General features: G+C 35.7%; 1 protein-coding gene across 1 annotated transcript in view; it reads left to right on the top strand.

Annotated features, from left to right (window-relative positions):
- VRK1 (VRK serine/threonine kinase 1) overlaps positions 1–12145 on the top strand; it is a 35445-nt gene extending 23300 nt beyond the window's left edge. Inside the window, exons 12-13 of the mRNA XM_065685441.1 lie at positions 137–245; positions 10852–12145. Coding sequence (XP_065541513.1) covers positions 137–245; positions 10852–10934 — 192 coding nt within the window. The 3' untranslated portion in view covers positions 10935–12145. The remainder of the gene's footprint in view (positions 1–136; positions 246–10851) is intronic.
- The last annotated feature ends 2683 nt before the right edge of the window (positions 12146–14828 follow it).

Genomic DNA, 14828 nt, shown 5'->3' with positions numbered 1-14828 from the left:
TTATGTGAAGAAATAATGCTTAAAATTAGGGAATACCTTGCAAGGGTGAGATATTTTCTACTTTGTGTGGTCTTTTCTGCTCTTGAGTTCAGTTATTTTGGGTTTTTTTTTTCTCCTTTTTTTTTTTTTTCTTTAGAAAAAGAGAAAGGCAGCAGAAAAAAAGGCAGCAGCAGCAGCCAGTGAGGACACTGAAGCAGAAATGGAAGTTACAGGAAGCCCAGAAAAAAAGAAACCTACAGCTTCTAGTAAGTCAAAAGGTTGTTTCCACAGTCACGTGTACTGGTGTGGCAGGTTAACCCTGGGTAAGGACGAAACTCTTAACGCAACCACTCACTCCCCTTCTCAGTGGGACAGAAGGAGGAAATAGGATGAGCAAACTAATGGTATGTTTTGGGGAAATAGAGGATCTTATGGGGAGATTGTTTACCATTTACTGTTGTGTGCAAAACAGATTCAAGTAATTACAAAGATATTTTTCCTAAGGAACTTTTAATTCAGACTTTTGAGTAAAAGACCAGATGTTGTCTGTGTTGAAGTAGTCTAAAAATAATAAAGTGGTGTCATTGGAATCTACCCCGAAATAAACCTGCTTGCTTAAAAAAGGTTTGATGGAGTATGGCAGGATGGGAAAACATAACATTTCAAAGACAGTGATAGTACTGGTAAGTTATAGATTTATGCTACTATATTTACTCAAACAGGGTGGTATGAAGTCCAAGTAATTAAGCTAACGTTATTCCAGGAGGTAACACTGCTATGTTCATTTCCAGCTGTTTAAGTTATAGAATTCTGATCATTAAAATCGGTGATTATTTGTCTTACTGGAATGCTATTTGAATTGTTGACTTAAACTCATGAATTTTCTGGTCTGTTTTTGTCTGTAAAAGGGTTAATTAGAGTATACTTTCTTTCAAGGAAATAAAATTACTTGATATGATGCTGATATTTATTCATAGTTTTAGCATCTCAGATTTCATTTAAGACCTTATAACAAAATATTTGATACAGCTGAGTATTTTCTGATCGTGATTTGATACACTTGAGTAGAATGTACTTTAATTTTATATTACACATTGTAGTTCTTTTTTCCTGGGATTCTAAATAAAAATTCTCATAGATGGAGATGAAAAATGAACTCGAGGAATTGCAGTCCAAGTGGTAGCATCAGCTTTTTGTAAATGCTAAGGTTTTTCAGACTAAGTAAAGGTATCTGGGAGGCTATATGTATATTCAACAGCCAGTGGTTAAAATGAGCAAGAGACATGAATTTAAACCATCTCTTGTAAATTTTATAGAGTTACAGGCAAAAGGGTTCTAGTTTCACCTTTTTATACTATCAATTTTAATGAAGACTAAGTGAGGGGAGTGTATCAAGTGATTTCAGCTGAAAAGTGATACATATTCTTACTAATTTGGTTCTCTCCAAATTTGGAATTAAAAACTTTACCACTTATTACATGATTAATGAATCTGTGTTGAAGGAGAGGGTGACTGTTTCATAATCTTATGATTTTTGATGTTTTTGATAAACTGAGAAAAACTCGATATTTAGAAATAACTTAAAACTGCATTTCTAATTCTGACTAATTTTATTTACTGTAGACTTGTTTCCTCATATATGATTAGTCCTGTGACTAAAACAATATCCTGAAGTATACTGTCCAGTAAAATGGATATTTTTCTTGATACCTGTTAATTGTAGAAATCAAAATTTAGGTATACAGGAACATATTAAAAGTTCCTGAAGTGCTATTTTATTGGTTTCTAAAGGGGAGAAATATGGCTGGCTGGGTTACTCTTCAGGTATTTAAACGACATCTTATGAATATTTGCACTTAAAGCAGTGACATGAAGAATCTTGTTTACCTCTTCTTGTTCAGTTAAACAGCATTAGCCACATCTGACTATGCAGTTTTAGTTTTTCTTAAAAAATTAGTTGTCCCAAAAAGTTCTTGATCCTCTCTGCAGCACTTTGAGTACAGCAGTATGCACAGTGGCTACAGGGACTCCACCAGTAGTTAAATCTACTGCTGCAGAGGCTTTGGAGCTCCTGGGCTTAGTGGAGGAGGAATAAAAAATGGTGATGAGAAAGGATGGGCGTCTCGAAATTCTTGCTGCTTCCCCTGGTTGTTCTCAGCATAGAGCAGCCACTTCAGATGAGTTCATTAAAGGCCATCTCTTTCAATCATGTCAGACATCAGTGCTTCTGGAGCTGTCAAGCAAGAGTGTTAGACTCTTCTTTTTAGAAACAGGATTTCAGAAAGCCCTCAAGAAACAAGCTGTGTTGTACTTCCAAAATAAGATGCACAAAAGTGTGTGCAATTCTTAAAATGTATTTTATTTAAATTAGCTTGTAACCAGTTTCCTCGTTATGGGTTTTTGTTTTTTTTTTTTTTTTTTGTTTTGTTTTTTTTCACCCGTGATAACTGGAACCCATATGCTTTCCTGAAAGGTGGAAATTTAAGAGGTATCCTTTTTAAGGTAATATAGATGGTGGTGAAGTATTATATTAATGTCTCTCCACCAAGGAAAATAGTATCAGAAGTGACAATTTCTATTTTAAATGAAAAGTTTTTTTTACACTCTGTTACAGCTCCATTTTCAGTATTATGTGCCTTCATGTATGATAGTAAAATATACAGGCTTATAAGTGAAGATGTTAAAGCAGAATACCAAATTTTGGCATACACTGTACGTATCCACCAACGCTTCTGCAGGGGTGTACTGCATAATATTAATTGGAGTAATATGCTTGTTTTTAATCAGTTTGCATGGAATAGACAGCCAGTATAGGGAACTGTGGTGGAAATGGCATAAATGCTGGAAGAGTTTTATAGAATTTGTAAATAACCCTAAGTTCAAAGCTGCCAGTAGAGAGAAAACCCATACCACTGGCAATTTTTAAAATCTTGGGATTGATGAAGATTGGGTTCTAGAAATACAGAATTTTTTTACCACAGATTCGGTTTGGTTGTTTGCTTTTTTTTTTTTTTTTTTTACCAGCCGTTTTTATTTTCTGTTGTGATATTTTTCTAAACAGTCTTATTAATTGGGACAGTGTAAAGAGAGAAGACGTGGCAATAAAAATACTGTTTTTTTTTTTTTTTAATGTCTTTTTTTAATGGACTGTTCTGCCAGGGGTAGGAATTGTGCATGTCTATTGCTGGATAGTATCTAGAATGGTAAGGCCTTAACTGGGGTCTTCAGGTACTCTTGCAGTATAAAAACCTGTGTGAACATCTCTGATATTAAAACAGTCATACGGATGGATTGGTTAGAAGGCTTTCCAAAATGGAGGTTTAATAGTATTTCTCAATTAATAGGTACTTAGCTTTATGTTTATTTACATTGCATGGCTTTGCATAAATCTGTATTTGGGTTATTGTCTTAGAAATCTTTTTTTCTTTATTCAAGCAAGATTTATTACTTAATGTTAGATTAAATCTACACTTAGGCTCATTTTTATATTTAGAGAATTACTGACCTTGTCATCAAGCTTTAGGAGAAACCAAATAATAGTTTTTTTTTGAGTTTGTTTATGCTGCCACTTGTTACTTGTTTTGCTGCTCCACACTAATGCCCACATTATAGGTAGATTTTTACCTCTTAATTTTACATCCCAATGCAAATATGTATTTTCAGCAAAACCTGTACCTTACAATAGTTCCAGTTGACTGTTACTTATGTGTTCCTTCTTGTGAAGCATTTGGTAATGACTAGTATCTGTAACAGACTCCAGGACTAAGTGGATATTTGTCTTAAAATGGTGTATCTGTCTGTGACTCATCACGAAAAGATCTGGCTCTTTCTTTGCCATTGCTAGTCTTCCCTTACTTGTCTCGGGAATGTTGCAAATGAAATGTGCTAGTATGAGAGTACATTATCTGGTTTTAGAAGCTAAAATCATATACTTGTATGTTTTATGTAGAAACTAACACAAAGATTCAGGTTTTAGTTCAGAGAAATGTTCAGTTGTCAGAAATGTTGACAAACTCACTTCTGTGGTTTGCATTGTGTTTATTCAAACGCAATGTAAAGTGATCTGTCTTTTTATGGCTGGTCCTAGAATTGTTTGAGGACCTTCAAAAGCTATTTAAATTAGAAGAGGTGTGGTAGGAAGTGATTTTTAAGTATAAAGAGCTTTAAATTATGGGTAAAAATGTTAAAAATAAATTGGATATTAAACAAATCTATCTTTGTGGTTCTTCCTGAATAATGGTTTTCTTTGACAATTCACAAGTGTCATTCACTAAGAAGCACCTTGAACATGTACCACTTGTAATAATAAAACCACAAAATTAATGTCCAAAATGTAAAGTATGGGAGTGCTCCTGTTTACTCCTGTGTCTGCTTGGACACTGTTTTCTATGTATTTTCCCTTTCTATTTTAAGCTTATTTCTGTAGAATCTCTTCAGAACCCTTCTAGCACTTACACACTTAAAATGTAAATACATTTAAGTTCCTCGTTACACTTCTTTTTATTATTACTGCTACTTTTTATTAACTTATAAAAAGTATTAATTTAAAACAAAGCAAGAAACCTTTTGAAGACAGTTTTCCATGTGGTAAGCTTTCATATAATGACTTCGTATGTAGAACTAAATCACTTAAGCATAAAAGTGATGTCTGCTTTTTTCTTGGTTTGTTTTTTTTTTTGTTAGTTTTAATTTTTTTCCCTATGACCTGAAGATGTATTGCAGTTTTCTGAACAAGTGTTGCAATTCAAACTCATAAAATTTGCAAGTGAAATTTTTCTACAGGAAATAAAGAAAAATTGTTACTGCAGTGACTCAAATTTTTACAGGGAACTAACCTTTTTCAAGATTGCAAGTAATATATTTGAGTTAAACTTTGTTGCTCCTGCAAATCACTGTGTGGTTGAAAGGAGGGCTATTTTTAAGCACACGCTGCATGTGACTACTGATTTATATGTGCATGTGCAACTGTGTTTTGGAATGTCTTCAGTAAAGCAATTTTTACAAATAGAAATAAATCTGTTAGTTTTATCTGGAATAATTTTATATTAAAACTTTTAAAAGCACATTCACAGATTTGATGTTATCTTGGGGAAATATACAGGCGTAAAATCATCAAATAGTACATTCTTGTGTCCTGATGTGTTTCCATATGATAATATGGAAATGTATCAGCTTTATTTGTTGCAGGAAGCAGACAACTTGGAAGCACAGAGTACTTAAAGCCAAACCCCATCCCATAACACTACAAACTAACTTTCTTCTCTCTCATCCCCACCTCACAAACATGTATTTCCTGGAATTCAAGTCCGTATTTAATCATAGAATAGTTTGGGTTGGAAGGGACCTTCAGAGGTCATTAGCACTGGTTCAGCTGTACTGGTTATTTTCCTCATTGCTAGTAGGTGTTGCAGTGCTGTGTTTCAGCTTTAGTGTGAGAGCAACACTGGTAACACACCAATGTTTTAGTTGTTGCTAAGTAGTGCTTACTTTGATCAAGGACTTTCCAGTCTCATGCTTTGCATTGAGGAGGGGCACAAGCATCCGTGAGGAAGCAGAGACGGGACACCTGACCCAAACTATCCAAAGGGGCTTAAACCAGAACAGTCATCTGTTCTGAGCCCCCTGCAATGAGTAGGGGCATCTTGAACTAGATCAGGTTGCCCAGAACCACATCCAGCCCATCCTTGAATGTCTCCAAGGATGGCGCACCCACTACCTCTCTGAGCAGCTTGTTCCAGTATTTTACCACTCTCATTGTAAAGAATTTTTAACTTGCGTCCAGCCTGAATCTCCCCTCTTTTAGTATGAAACCATTATCCCTTGTCATATTGCAGCAGGCCCTGCTAAAAAGTCTGTCCCCAGTTTGCATTCTTCTGGTCTCTCTGGTCTTTTTTTCTGACTCATACTTCTTTTTGTACAGAAAAGAGAACAAGCCAACTAACAAAACCTACTGTTTGTTGCCCTTGTAGTTGCTTCAGCAGCCTTTAAAGTACTGGAAAATTGTTGTTTGAGAGGTGTTGCGCTACAAGATGTTATCAGCTGTACAGTGTTCCCTGGCTGAGTTGAGAAAGGGCTTGTCAGAACACTGTATGCTCTTCCTTATTCCATCATCTTAAAAGAAAAGTAGCTCTTCCTTTGCACCATATTCAAACTGCCCAAACTGATTTGAGGACTGTAGGTAAGTGTGATGCTTAACTCTCATTAAATGCTGCAGAGCCTGGCTTCAGTTCCCATTTTATGTTTGCAGCTGGACACAGACTGCAGTCTTTTGGCTTCCAATGCTTTTTTTTTTCCTTGTTCACCGTATGTAAATAGCAATTATATCAGTTCTGTTCTCTTGCTTTCCTTTACCAGTTTGATTATTGTGGAACCCTTTAAAGGTGCAGCTGAAGCAATGTTTCCTGGGGAGCCATCCAGCAAATGATGTGGTTATGTGATACAGTCAAAGACAGCTGAAATATGACTGAAGCACATTTTGCAAGACAAAAATCATACTATGGTCAGTGAAAGAATTTTGAAGAACTGACAGACCTAAACTTGTCTCCTTTGGAAATGACAAGCCCAGTTACTTCATAGAATCATAGAATAGTTAGTAACAAAACATATTCTTGGATTAATTTAATGCACTGAGGTCTGCTACAGTGGCATGTGTAAGATTGTATCTGGTTGACTAGGGAGAGTTGTGCTAGGTCAGTAGCCCTCTCATTCCTACTTCATCAATTCTTGGCTTAACTTTGGCAATTCAGTATATGTGGAATTAAGTTGCCAGTGTCAAAGAAACGTCAGTTGTGTCATAACCTGCTGTGGCACAGGTGTCTACACAGGAATGATGATTAAGTTCCATCTATGTGGAGACTAATCTGAGAATATCTTTTTCAGAAACCCCTTGAGTGTTGGACCACATGGTGGAGAGTTCTCCAGTTTTAAGGACCTTTGCTTCTTAAAGAGATAAACATACAGCAGTGTGTGTGTGAGAGATTATGCACGTGTGTGCACACATTAGATTTTTTTTTTTTTTTTTAAGAAAAGAAACCTTTCAAGGTGTGATCAGCTTACTCTACTACATGTGCTGCTTTTGAGGGTGAAATATGTTAGCTGTGTTTTTTAATGATGATTACTAGAGGTCTAGTTTACGAGCTTGCATAGACTAGAATTGCTAATACTCTTCAGCCATTATACAGGGACTGGCATATACTCAGTCTTTGCCAGGTGGAAATATAATGCATGCAAGTGATGCAGTTGCTAACATCCAGCATGCCTGCTGCTAGATGTTTTTCACTGACCTGATGCTTGCCTACAGTCTAAAATCTGTATGTGGTTCTGTTTTCAAATATTCTAGCCTATGATATTCTCTTACTGCAAGATTTATGCATGTTTCTCAAATGGTGTGTGTAGAATTGGAAAACAAGGTGGGAAGGGAGACTCTTTACACCAGTCATAGGTATGGACAGGCTTATTTACATCAGTGTTCATCTCGATACACATTGTATTTTCTCTTAAAATCTCGATGATTAAGCTTCTAAAAAAATCCCTGGTCAACACCGCTTATATTTAACTATCATTGCTACTAAAAAGGACTTGATAAAGGAGTATTTTTAGTAGATAATACGAATTTCCCTTAACCTTATTAGTTGTCCTATCCACTGCAGACATGAATATTGCTTTCATTTTGTGCAGCAACTTTTTGCAGATTGCATGTATTTTTGCACATCGCATCTCTCCTCATTTTTACCTTTCTTCAGTTAAGCTAAAATTAAATGATCACGATTACCACCCCATTTTTCTCAAAACTTTCTTGAAGGATAGGGCCCAAAACTATACACAGTGCTGCTGGTTGGTTTGTTTTTTTTTTTTTTTTCTGTAAAATTGCTTTATAATACTGTTTACATGAAGGGGATCAGATATCACGATTAACTTGTCTTATAATATCTCTAGAGCCTGTAGGACTCTTTATGCCTCTGCTGAACTTTGTTCCAGTCTTGAAACAAGCTGTGCAGTGACACCATCTGGTTTATTTTTGCCTATATAATTCTTCTTCATTTAAATTGCTGTTGCAACCTAATTCAGTTTAGTCTGCTTTATAAAAACCCTCTCCTTTGCTTGTAATAGCTTTGTTTGTGTCCTCATTTGGTATTGCCCACACAGGACTTCTCCTGTTTTCAGAAACGGAGTTGACATTTCTCCCACAAGAAAAGTTCATGGGGTATATGTTATCAGGCTAACTAATTTTGAAAATGCAGAAGGACCTTCAGTTCTGAAATAGCTGCAAACTTTGAAGCTAAACATGGGTTGAGAGCAGTTATTCTGAGTTTAACATAATTAACTTAGTTTAAGAGAATATTTCTGCTGCTTAAGTTTGAAATGATGAATAAAAGAACCATGACAAGGATTTTTTTCCTTTTTTTGTTATGAATCACAGATTCTTCATGATGATGGTTTGTTTAGAAAAACCTTAAAAAAGAACTCATTGATGCAATAAAGGAAAAAATCAGAGGCAGTGTAGATTTCTTCTCCTTTTTGGCTTTCCAGCATAGGCAATGAGAAATGGGTAAACTCTCACTGAACTATGAATTAGTAAGCTTTAATTTCTTGTATTGGCCGTGATGACCATAAAATACTAGATTCCTGAAATACAAACCTGCAAATCTGGTGACTCAGTTGTTTTGTTGGTTTTTTTTTTTTCCTAACCAAATAGCTGTAGTAGTTTCCTACTGAAGGTGATCATTTTCATATCGACAGTCTTTCTGATAATAATGCATGAATTTTACCGGTCATTGCAGCATTTGATTATACAGTATATGACTGGAGAAGAAAAAATCAGTTACTTCAGTTAAAACCTGTGAAGATTAATGGAAGGGAAAAAGATCAGGTTGCTGCTTTTTTTTTTGAAGAGAAAACTGCTAATTTTCTGCTTTCTGTTGCAATCCAAAAATTCCAGGGGAAAATCTCAGAAGGGATGGAGAGGGGTAAACTGGTACAGTTCGTGTGGTTGATAGCATAACTTGGCCTACATACCACTGTGGCTGTCCAATTTGACAATTCAGAAGACTTGTCTTTTGCTTGATATCACTATTACAGTAGCTGAAATACTTCATGACTTTGAAAATTAGACACTAGTTCTTGAACATAAACCAGAATTTTGCTGAAAGAAGGAATAATTTACATAGTTAAGTTACTACTTTATTTTATGGCAACTGCTTGTATAGCTTTTAGCTTCCAGTACTTGTAAGGGTACCAGAGTGGATTTGAATTTTAAAAAGTAGTTGGGGGGGTGGGGGTGGAAAGTGTTGGGGGGTGTGTGTTTTGCAAGAACAGATCTTCCATTGATAAAGCTACTGTGCTCAATGAGAAACTAACACCAAAGCTGTCCATTTCTTTAAAGGGATTTATTAAAGATATATTGTCCAACAAAATCCATTCATGGTTTTATGTTGAAAGCAGCAAGTGCTTTGGGATTAAAAAAAAGGAATAAGAGTATTTTTTCACTTTCCATTTAATTTTCAAGAATAGAAAAATTCTTCAAGGTTAATTTTGATATTTTTAATTTCAAAACAACAGTTTTTGAGCAAATTAGCTTGTGTAAAATTAAACAAACATGAAAGCAAAACTGTTTGCAATAGTTTCTTGTTTTTCTTGATGTGGTTTTGCTGTTGAGTAGACTCGAGACTATTTGGTTTGTTTTGCAGTGTTCTCTGCCTCCTTGTTTTGTCCAAAATTCACTCATTGAGCTTGAACAATCAGTGACTCACACTGCTCAAAGACTGTTGTCTTGTGCAAGCAGTTTTTTTCTCATAGACTTCCATGAAACTCAGTTTTACCTCTTTTTTTTTTTTTTTGTCAATAATATACATTAAGAAGTTGACAGGAACTGTACAGTTACATACAGTTTTACAATCAATCACTTAAGTAGTTAGGCATACTGACTTTGAGGAGGAAGTTAGGATTAAATAACAATAATTTAAAAAAAAAGCGCGACTACGAAATAAAAAACATTTAATTGTTACTGCATTTATGAAAATGGTAGAAAAATTTGTTATATGTGATATGTTTTTCTTGAAGTTGCTACAGTTGAATGTGAGTTACAGAAATGAGCTGTGGTGGATTGTTTTGTGGTGGTTTTTTTTCCTCTTCCCTGCTAATGGGCAGGGAAGCATCAAAGTGCGGGGAGGTTCTTATTATTGCATTTAAGTATGGTCTCTTTGAATAACCCGTCTGCCAGATTTGTTAGGAATCTTATTTAGATGCACTGTTCATTACCTTTGGTAATAAACTAGTCAAATAATAGCTTCAAATCTGTAGATAAAGTTGCACTGATAGCTGAGCTGATTTAACAGCTTGACATCTTCTACCTGTGTTCCTTCCACCTCCTCTTGTATCAGCTCCATTCAGAATGCTCTAAGATGCTGCAACCCATTAACACTATGTGAATACCAGACCAGAAAAAGTTCTTTGCCTGGTTATGGATCTGGTTCAGTTTAGGAAAAGGTCCAACGAATACCAAAAATGGCTTCATACTGGGAGGGATCATAGGATCATACTTGGTGCATGGGAAGGAAGGAGGAGCTTAGGTTTTGAAGAGTACCAGATTCTTCATCTCTTGATGGAGGTGGGCTATTAAATTGGATCAACTGTCTGTAATGTACTGTTTGACAAGTGGGATTGTACAATATGTTTTTCAGGGGAAATTAGTGTCATGGCAAATGGTTTTATGGCAAATTTTTCTGAGTCCATGTGATGTGTCCCCCATTCCCTCAGTCAAAACTAAATGAATGATTTGAGTTGATCTATCCTCTTAAAGACTACAAGTGTTTTCTTGTGATCCATTTCTGATACTTTTATAGAAAGGCTTCTCTTTTTTTGTTTGAATTGCAGATGCGGTAGCTACCAGAACCCGGAATATGACCTCACCACAGTCCAAGAAAGGTGCAGCAACCAGAAAGAGAGTCCAGAAGTAAATAGATGGAATAATAAATAAGTTAATCACCTTTGGGCTTTTGTCAGCTACTGTAGCACTGGAGACTTTTTCTTTCCTTTTTAAATGATGAATCCTGTAAAAACACGACTACTGTTTGTACCTGGTTTTGAAGAATAAATGTTTTATTAAAATATTTGCATAATTTATGTATAGTTAAATACCAATGCTGAATTTTCCAACTTTGAAGTGAGGATGCATTTTTATTTTTTATATACACGAATACCTTAAAGGCAAACTAAAAGTGTTTTTTTTTTTTCTGCTTTATAATGTAGAAATAAAGCCTTACTTAGTTTCCTTATAGGTATTTTAGAAGGAACAGTAGTATTGCATCTGATTTTTTCTGATTTTGGGTAAAGTCTTATTCGAGGTTACTTAGATGTACACTGAGGTGAATTCCGAAATTGTAGAGACATTTCTTAAGTCTGTCTTGAATTTGATTAAAAAATGAAAACATAAGACAAAAATCTCATCATTCCATTCTAGTTTGTTATAAAACACATTTAAACAGTTCTTTGGAGGACAGGTAATGGATTTTTTTTGCATGGTATTTCTGTTTATATAACTTTCCAATTATTCAGAGTTTCTCTGGAAAGAAAGAGACCAGAATTTTAGACAGGGCCCAGGGCAAAGAGAAGAACCAACAGAAACCCAATGCCCATTCTCAATGCCCCTCTCAACTTTTTATATTAGTGAAAAGGCTAGAAAAGTTATAATTATTAATAACTTTGTAAAGTATCTAGTTCCAATAAAAGCTTGACTTGCTTGTGCTTCTCATAACGAAATGATTTAACTTTTTTTAATAGTTGAGAAGCACGTCATCTTCCAAAACCTTTCTTAAAAGTATTCTCTTGCTCAGTTTTTAGTCTTCAGACTTGTGTTTAATATCAGTGAGATACCATTTCTTTTCATTTAAATACTGCAAAAATATGCATAATTAGGGCATGAACATCATTCTTGTCAGGAAGAGTGTTTTATGAAGTTTAGCAAACCAAAAGGAATCCATATGAGCCAATGGGTGGTGTATTTGTGTGGATGTAAAGTGCTCTGCTTGCTTGCTTGTATACGGTTTGAGTAGCCTGCTGACTGAAACATGTATGTTGTAGCATAAAATCTTGACTGAATGATGAGGCTGTGTTTTGAAAACAAGGGAATCGGTTCTTCTGAAATAAAACTGGAATAACATACTTAAAAGGTGTCATGCCTCCTCTTTTCTGTTCTGACTGCTGTGCAGACTCATTTTCCTGGGTATTTGCAAAGTGTGGCTGACGACTGTAAGCTTGGCATTCTCTTTGTTTCAGATGTAAAAATAGGACTGCTAAAGCCTCTGTTATATTTAAGACTCCTCAAATCAAACTATCGTTTTAGTGATTTCATTTAATCATTCTGTTCGAACAGTATGTTGCACTATTCGCGAGAACTGTTGTCAGGAAAGCATACTGTATTCTTTTGCTTGTCTTGCATACTCAATGTTCTTTTGTACTTCAGTTGTTGGACATACTAATTTTTTTAGTAACTTTCTTACTTTCTTTACTTTTCAAGTTTTCAAGGACTCTCTTTTGAAAGAATTTCAAAATTCTTTTGAAAGAATTTGGCTACCAAAGCCAAATGCAACAGACATTTCCATGTATTTATAAAGAATGTTTTAAGGTGCAGATTTCATAAGACACTCCTACCTCTTCCCACCCCAAAACTATCCTTTGTACTGATAGGTGTTCTGTGAAGAAAAAGGGTGCTTTCCATTCTAGCTGAATGTTGTTTTGGGTCTTGTTACTGCACACAGGAGACTCTGCAAAGCTACAGTTTTCATGGGCAAGAATGCCTTTGGCTCGCTGCGGACTGCCGTGGTGTTTGAAGTTTGGGACAATCAGGATGATCCAAGTGGATGGCTGTGATAATACCTGCAGTACTGCTGTATGTATTACACACAGTCTGTGCTTGCACACACATATGTGTTTGCTTTTTTGCAAAACAGTGATGGGGAAATGCACCGCTTTCTAAGAGGCACAGGATGTAGTCGAATTTTGTTGACATCCCTGTTTGAAAGTAAAGCCCCTAACACAAAAGAAGCAAGCTGCCTTTAGACTGCATTTACTGCTCTTGATGACTCCAGTTGTGTGTAAATATTAGAAAACAGCAGGGTCCTGCATTCCAAGAATCATTTGAGCAGTGCCATGAAGACAAGTGTCCTTACTGGTATTGTAGTCATACTCCCAAGCTCTCCTGCTGTTTCTAATCTGTGCGCACAGCCGTGAAAAAACTGGACTGACATTTACAGGCACAGCAGGGAAACACTTGAGTAGGGAATGTTAAAGACTCTGCTACCTATGTTTCAAAGTGGCCACCATACATGATAAATCTTCACAGGAGAACTAGTCGGCACTTCAGCTGATGGTGTAATGAGAATATTGATAATGAAGCACAGAATGCTTCTTTAGTACTTGAACATTTTGCAGACAGATTGTTTATATTTTTTTCCCCTAATCTAAAATATCTAGAGAGAATCAAATTCAGGATGGGTATAAGATATTTTTTAAATGGTGCCAATTTGATATTTTTAGCAGTAATATTTCCCAGTCACTTAACCTAAAATAATAACATAATTCCTGCTATCTGTTGCAGCTAGCATTAAGAAGGGGGTCACTTGCTTTCTTGAATAGTTTGACAGACTTTTCTCACTGTTTTGTCCCAGTGAGCTGCCAGATTTGGGATGCCATAATACCAGTAATGCAATTAGGTTTTCTGTACGTTGTCTGGTTGACTTCTCAGTTAAGAGTTTCTTTCCCTTTGGGAATAAGACTAGACAGACTGTCATTTGCTATTACTAATTCTGCTTAGCATTATCACTGGAGCTTTTTTGTAATTAGCTATCTTAGTTGGCTCTTAAATTTTAATAGCCAATTGAAGCTACATTTTAGCCAAGTTCCATATCTAAATTGCGTTCAGACCATTAACAAAGTTGGTTAAAAGGCTATTAAAACAAAAGCCAATATATGGTGGTTAGCACTTAGATGTTTGCAGCAGTAGCAGTACCAGCCTCCAATGAATATTCTCGAGAAATGGCACTTCCTTCTAGCAAAGGAAATACACAAAGAATGACCAAAGTTTGTTTGGGGAACAAAGGCAGATTATGCAGAATACTTGCAGGAAAAAAAAAGCCCACCACAAAACCAAAAAGTGAAGTGTATTTTCTGGAAGAAGGTGGGAGAGATGAGGGGTGCGGAAGGGGGCAGTTAATAGTTCACAGATTTGACAGCTTCTGGAAAAGCCAAATAAATGAAGTGATGTTTTTCTCCATTTCAGCTGATCAAAATTATTAGCAAAACCATCTGAAGCACCTTCTGGTAGAATTGTCATCTTGCTGAGTTTAGTTTGTAAAACATCCTGCCAGACATTAAAAAAACTGTAAGCATGCCAGCACATAGGCTCAGAGCACTGCTTCTCTAATTGATAGACCCTATAATTTTCTTTTTTACTGAAGACCGTGGCTGGATACTTCAGCCTCCTGAGTACTTTAACGTAGCATCAGTCTGAATTTTTTTTGTCCCTGGTAGCATTTGTTAAAATTAGATTTTTTTCCTCTTTCATAAGGTGTAGACAGGAGATTAACAGCCTTTGGATCATCCTGTGACAAATAATGGCTTTCTCAGACTTTTCTGCTTTAAAGAAAAAAAAAATCTTTACTGTTGTAAAGACATCAAATACTAATACTGCTACACTTTTAATAGAAAGCTTACGAGTTGCTCATGGTTTGCAGTGCCCTTTATGGGTGATGATAGCTTAGTATCAGTAGCTTCGTTATAGGACGTGTGAAGGAAACCCCAGATTGTCTGAATAACCAGTGTATGTATGCTTTTAACATCATATATACTGGGAC

The sequence above is a fragment of the Lathamus discolor genome, chromosome 6 (genome assembly GCF_037157495.1).
Source record: "Lathamus discolor isolate bLatDis1 chromosome 6, bLatDis1.hap1, whole genome shotgun sequence".
Taxonomy (NCBI): domain Eukaryota; kingdom Metazoa; phylum Chordata; class Aves; order Psittaciformes; family Psittacidae; genus Lathamus; species Lathamus discolor.
The sequence above is the reverse complement of the archived record's forward strand: the minus strand, read 5'-3'. Positions and strand labels throughout refer to the sequence as shown.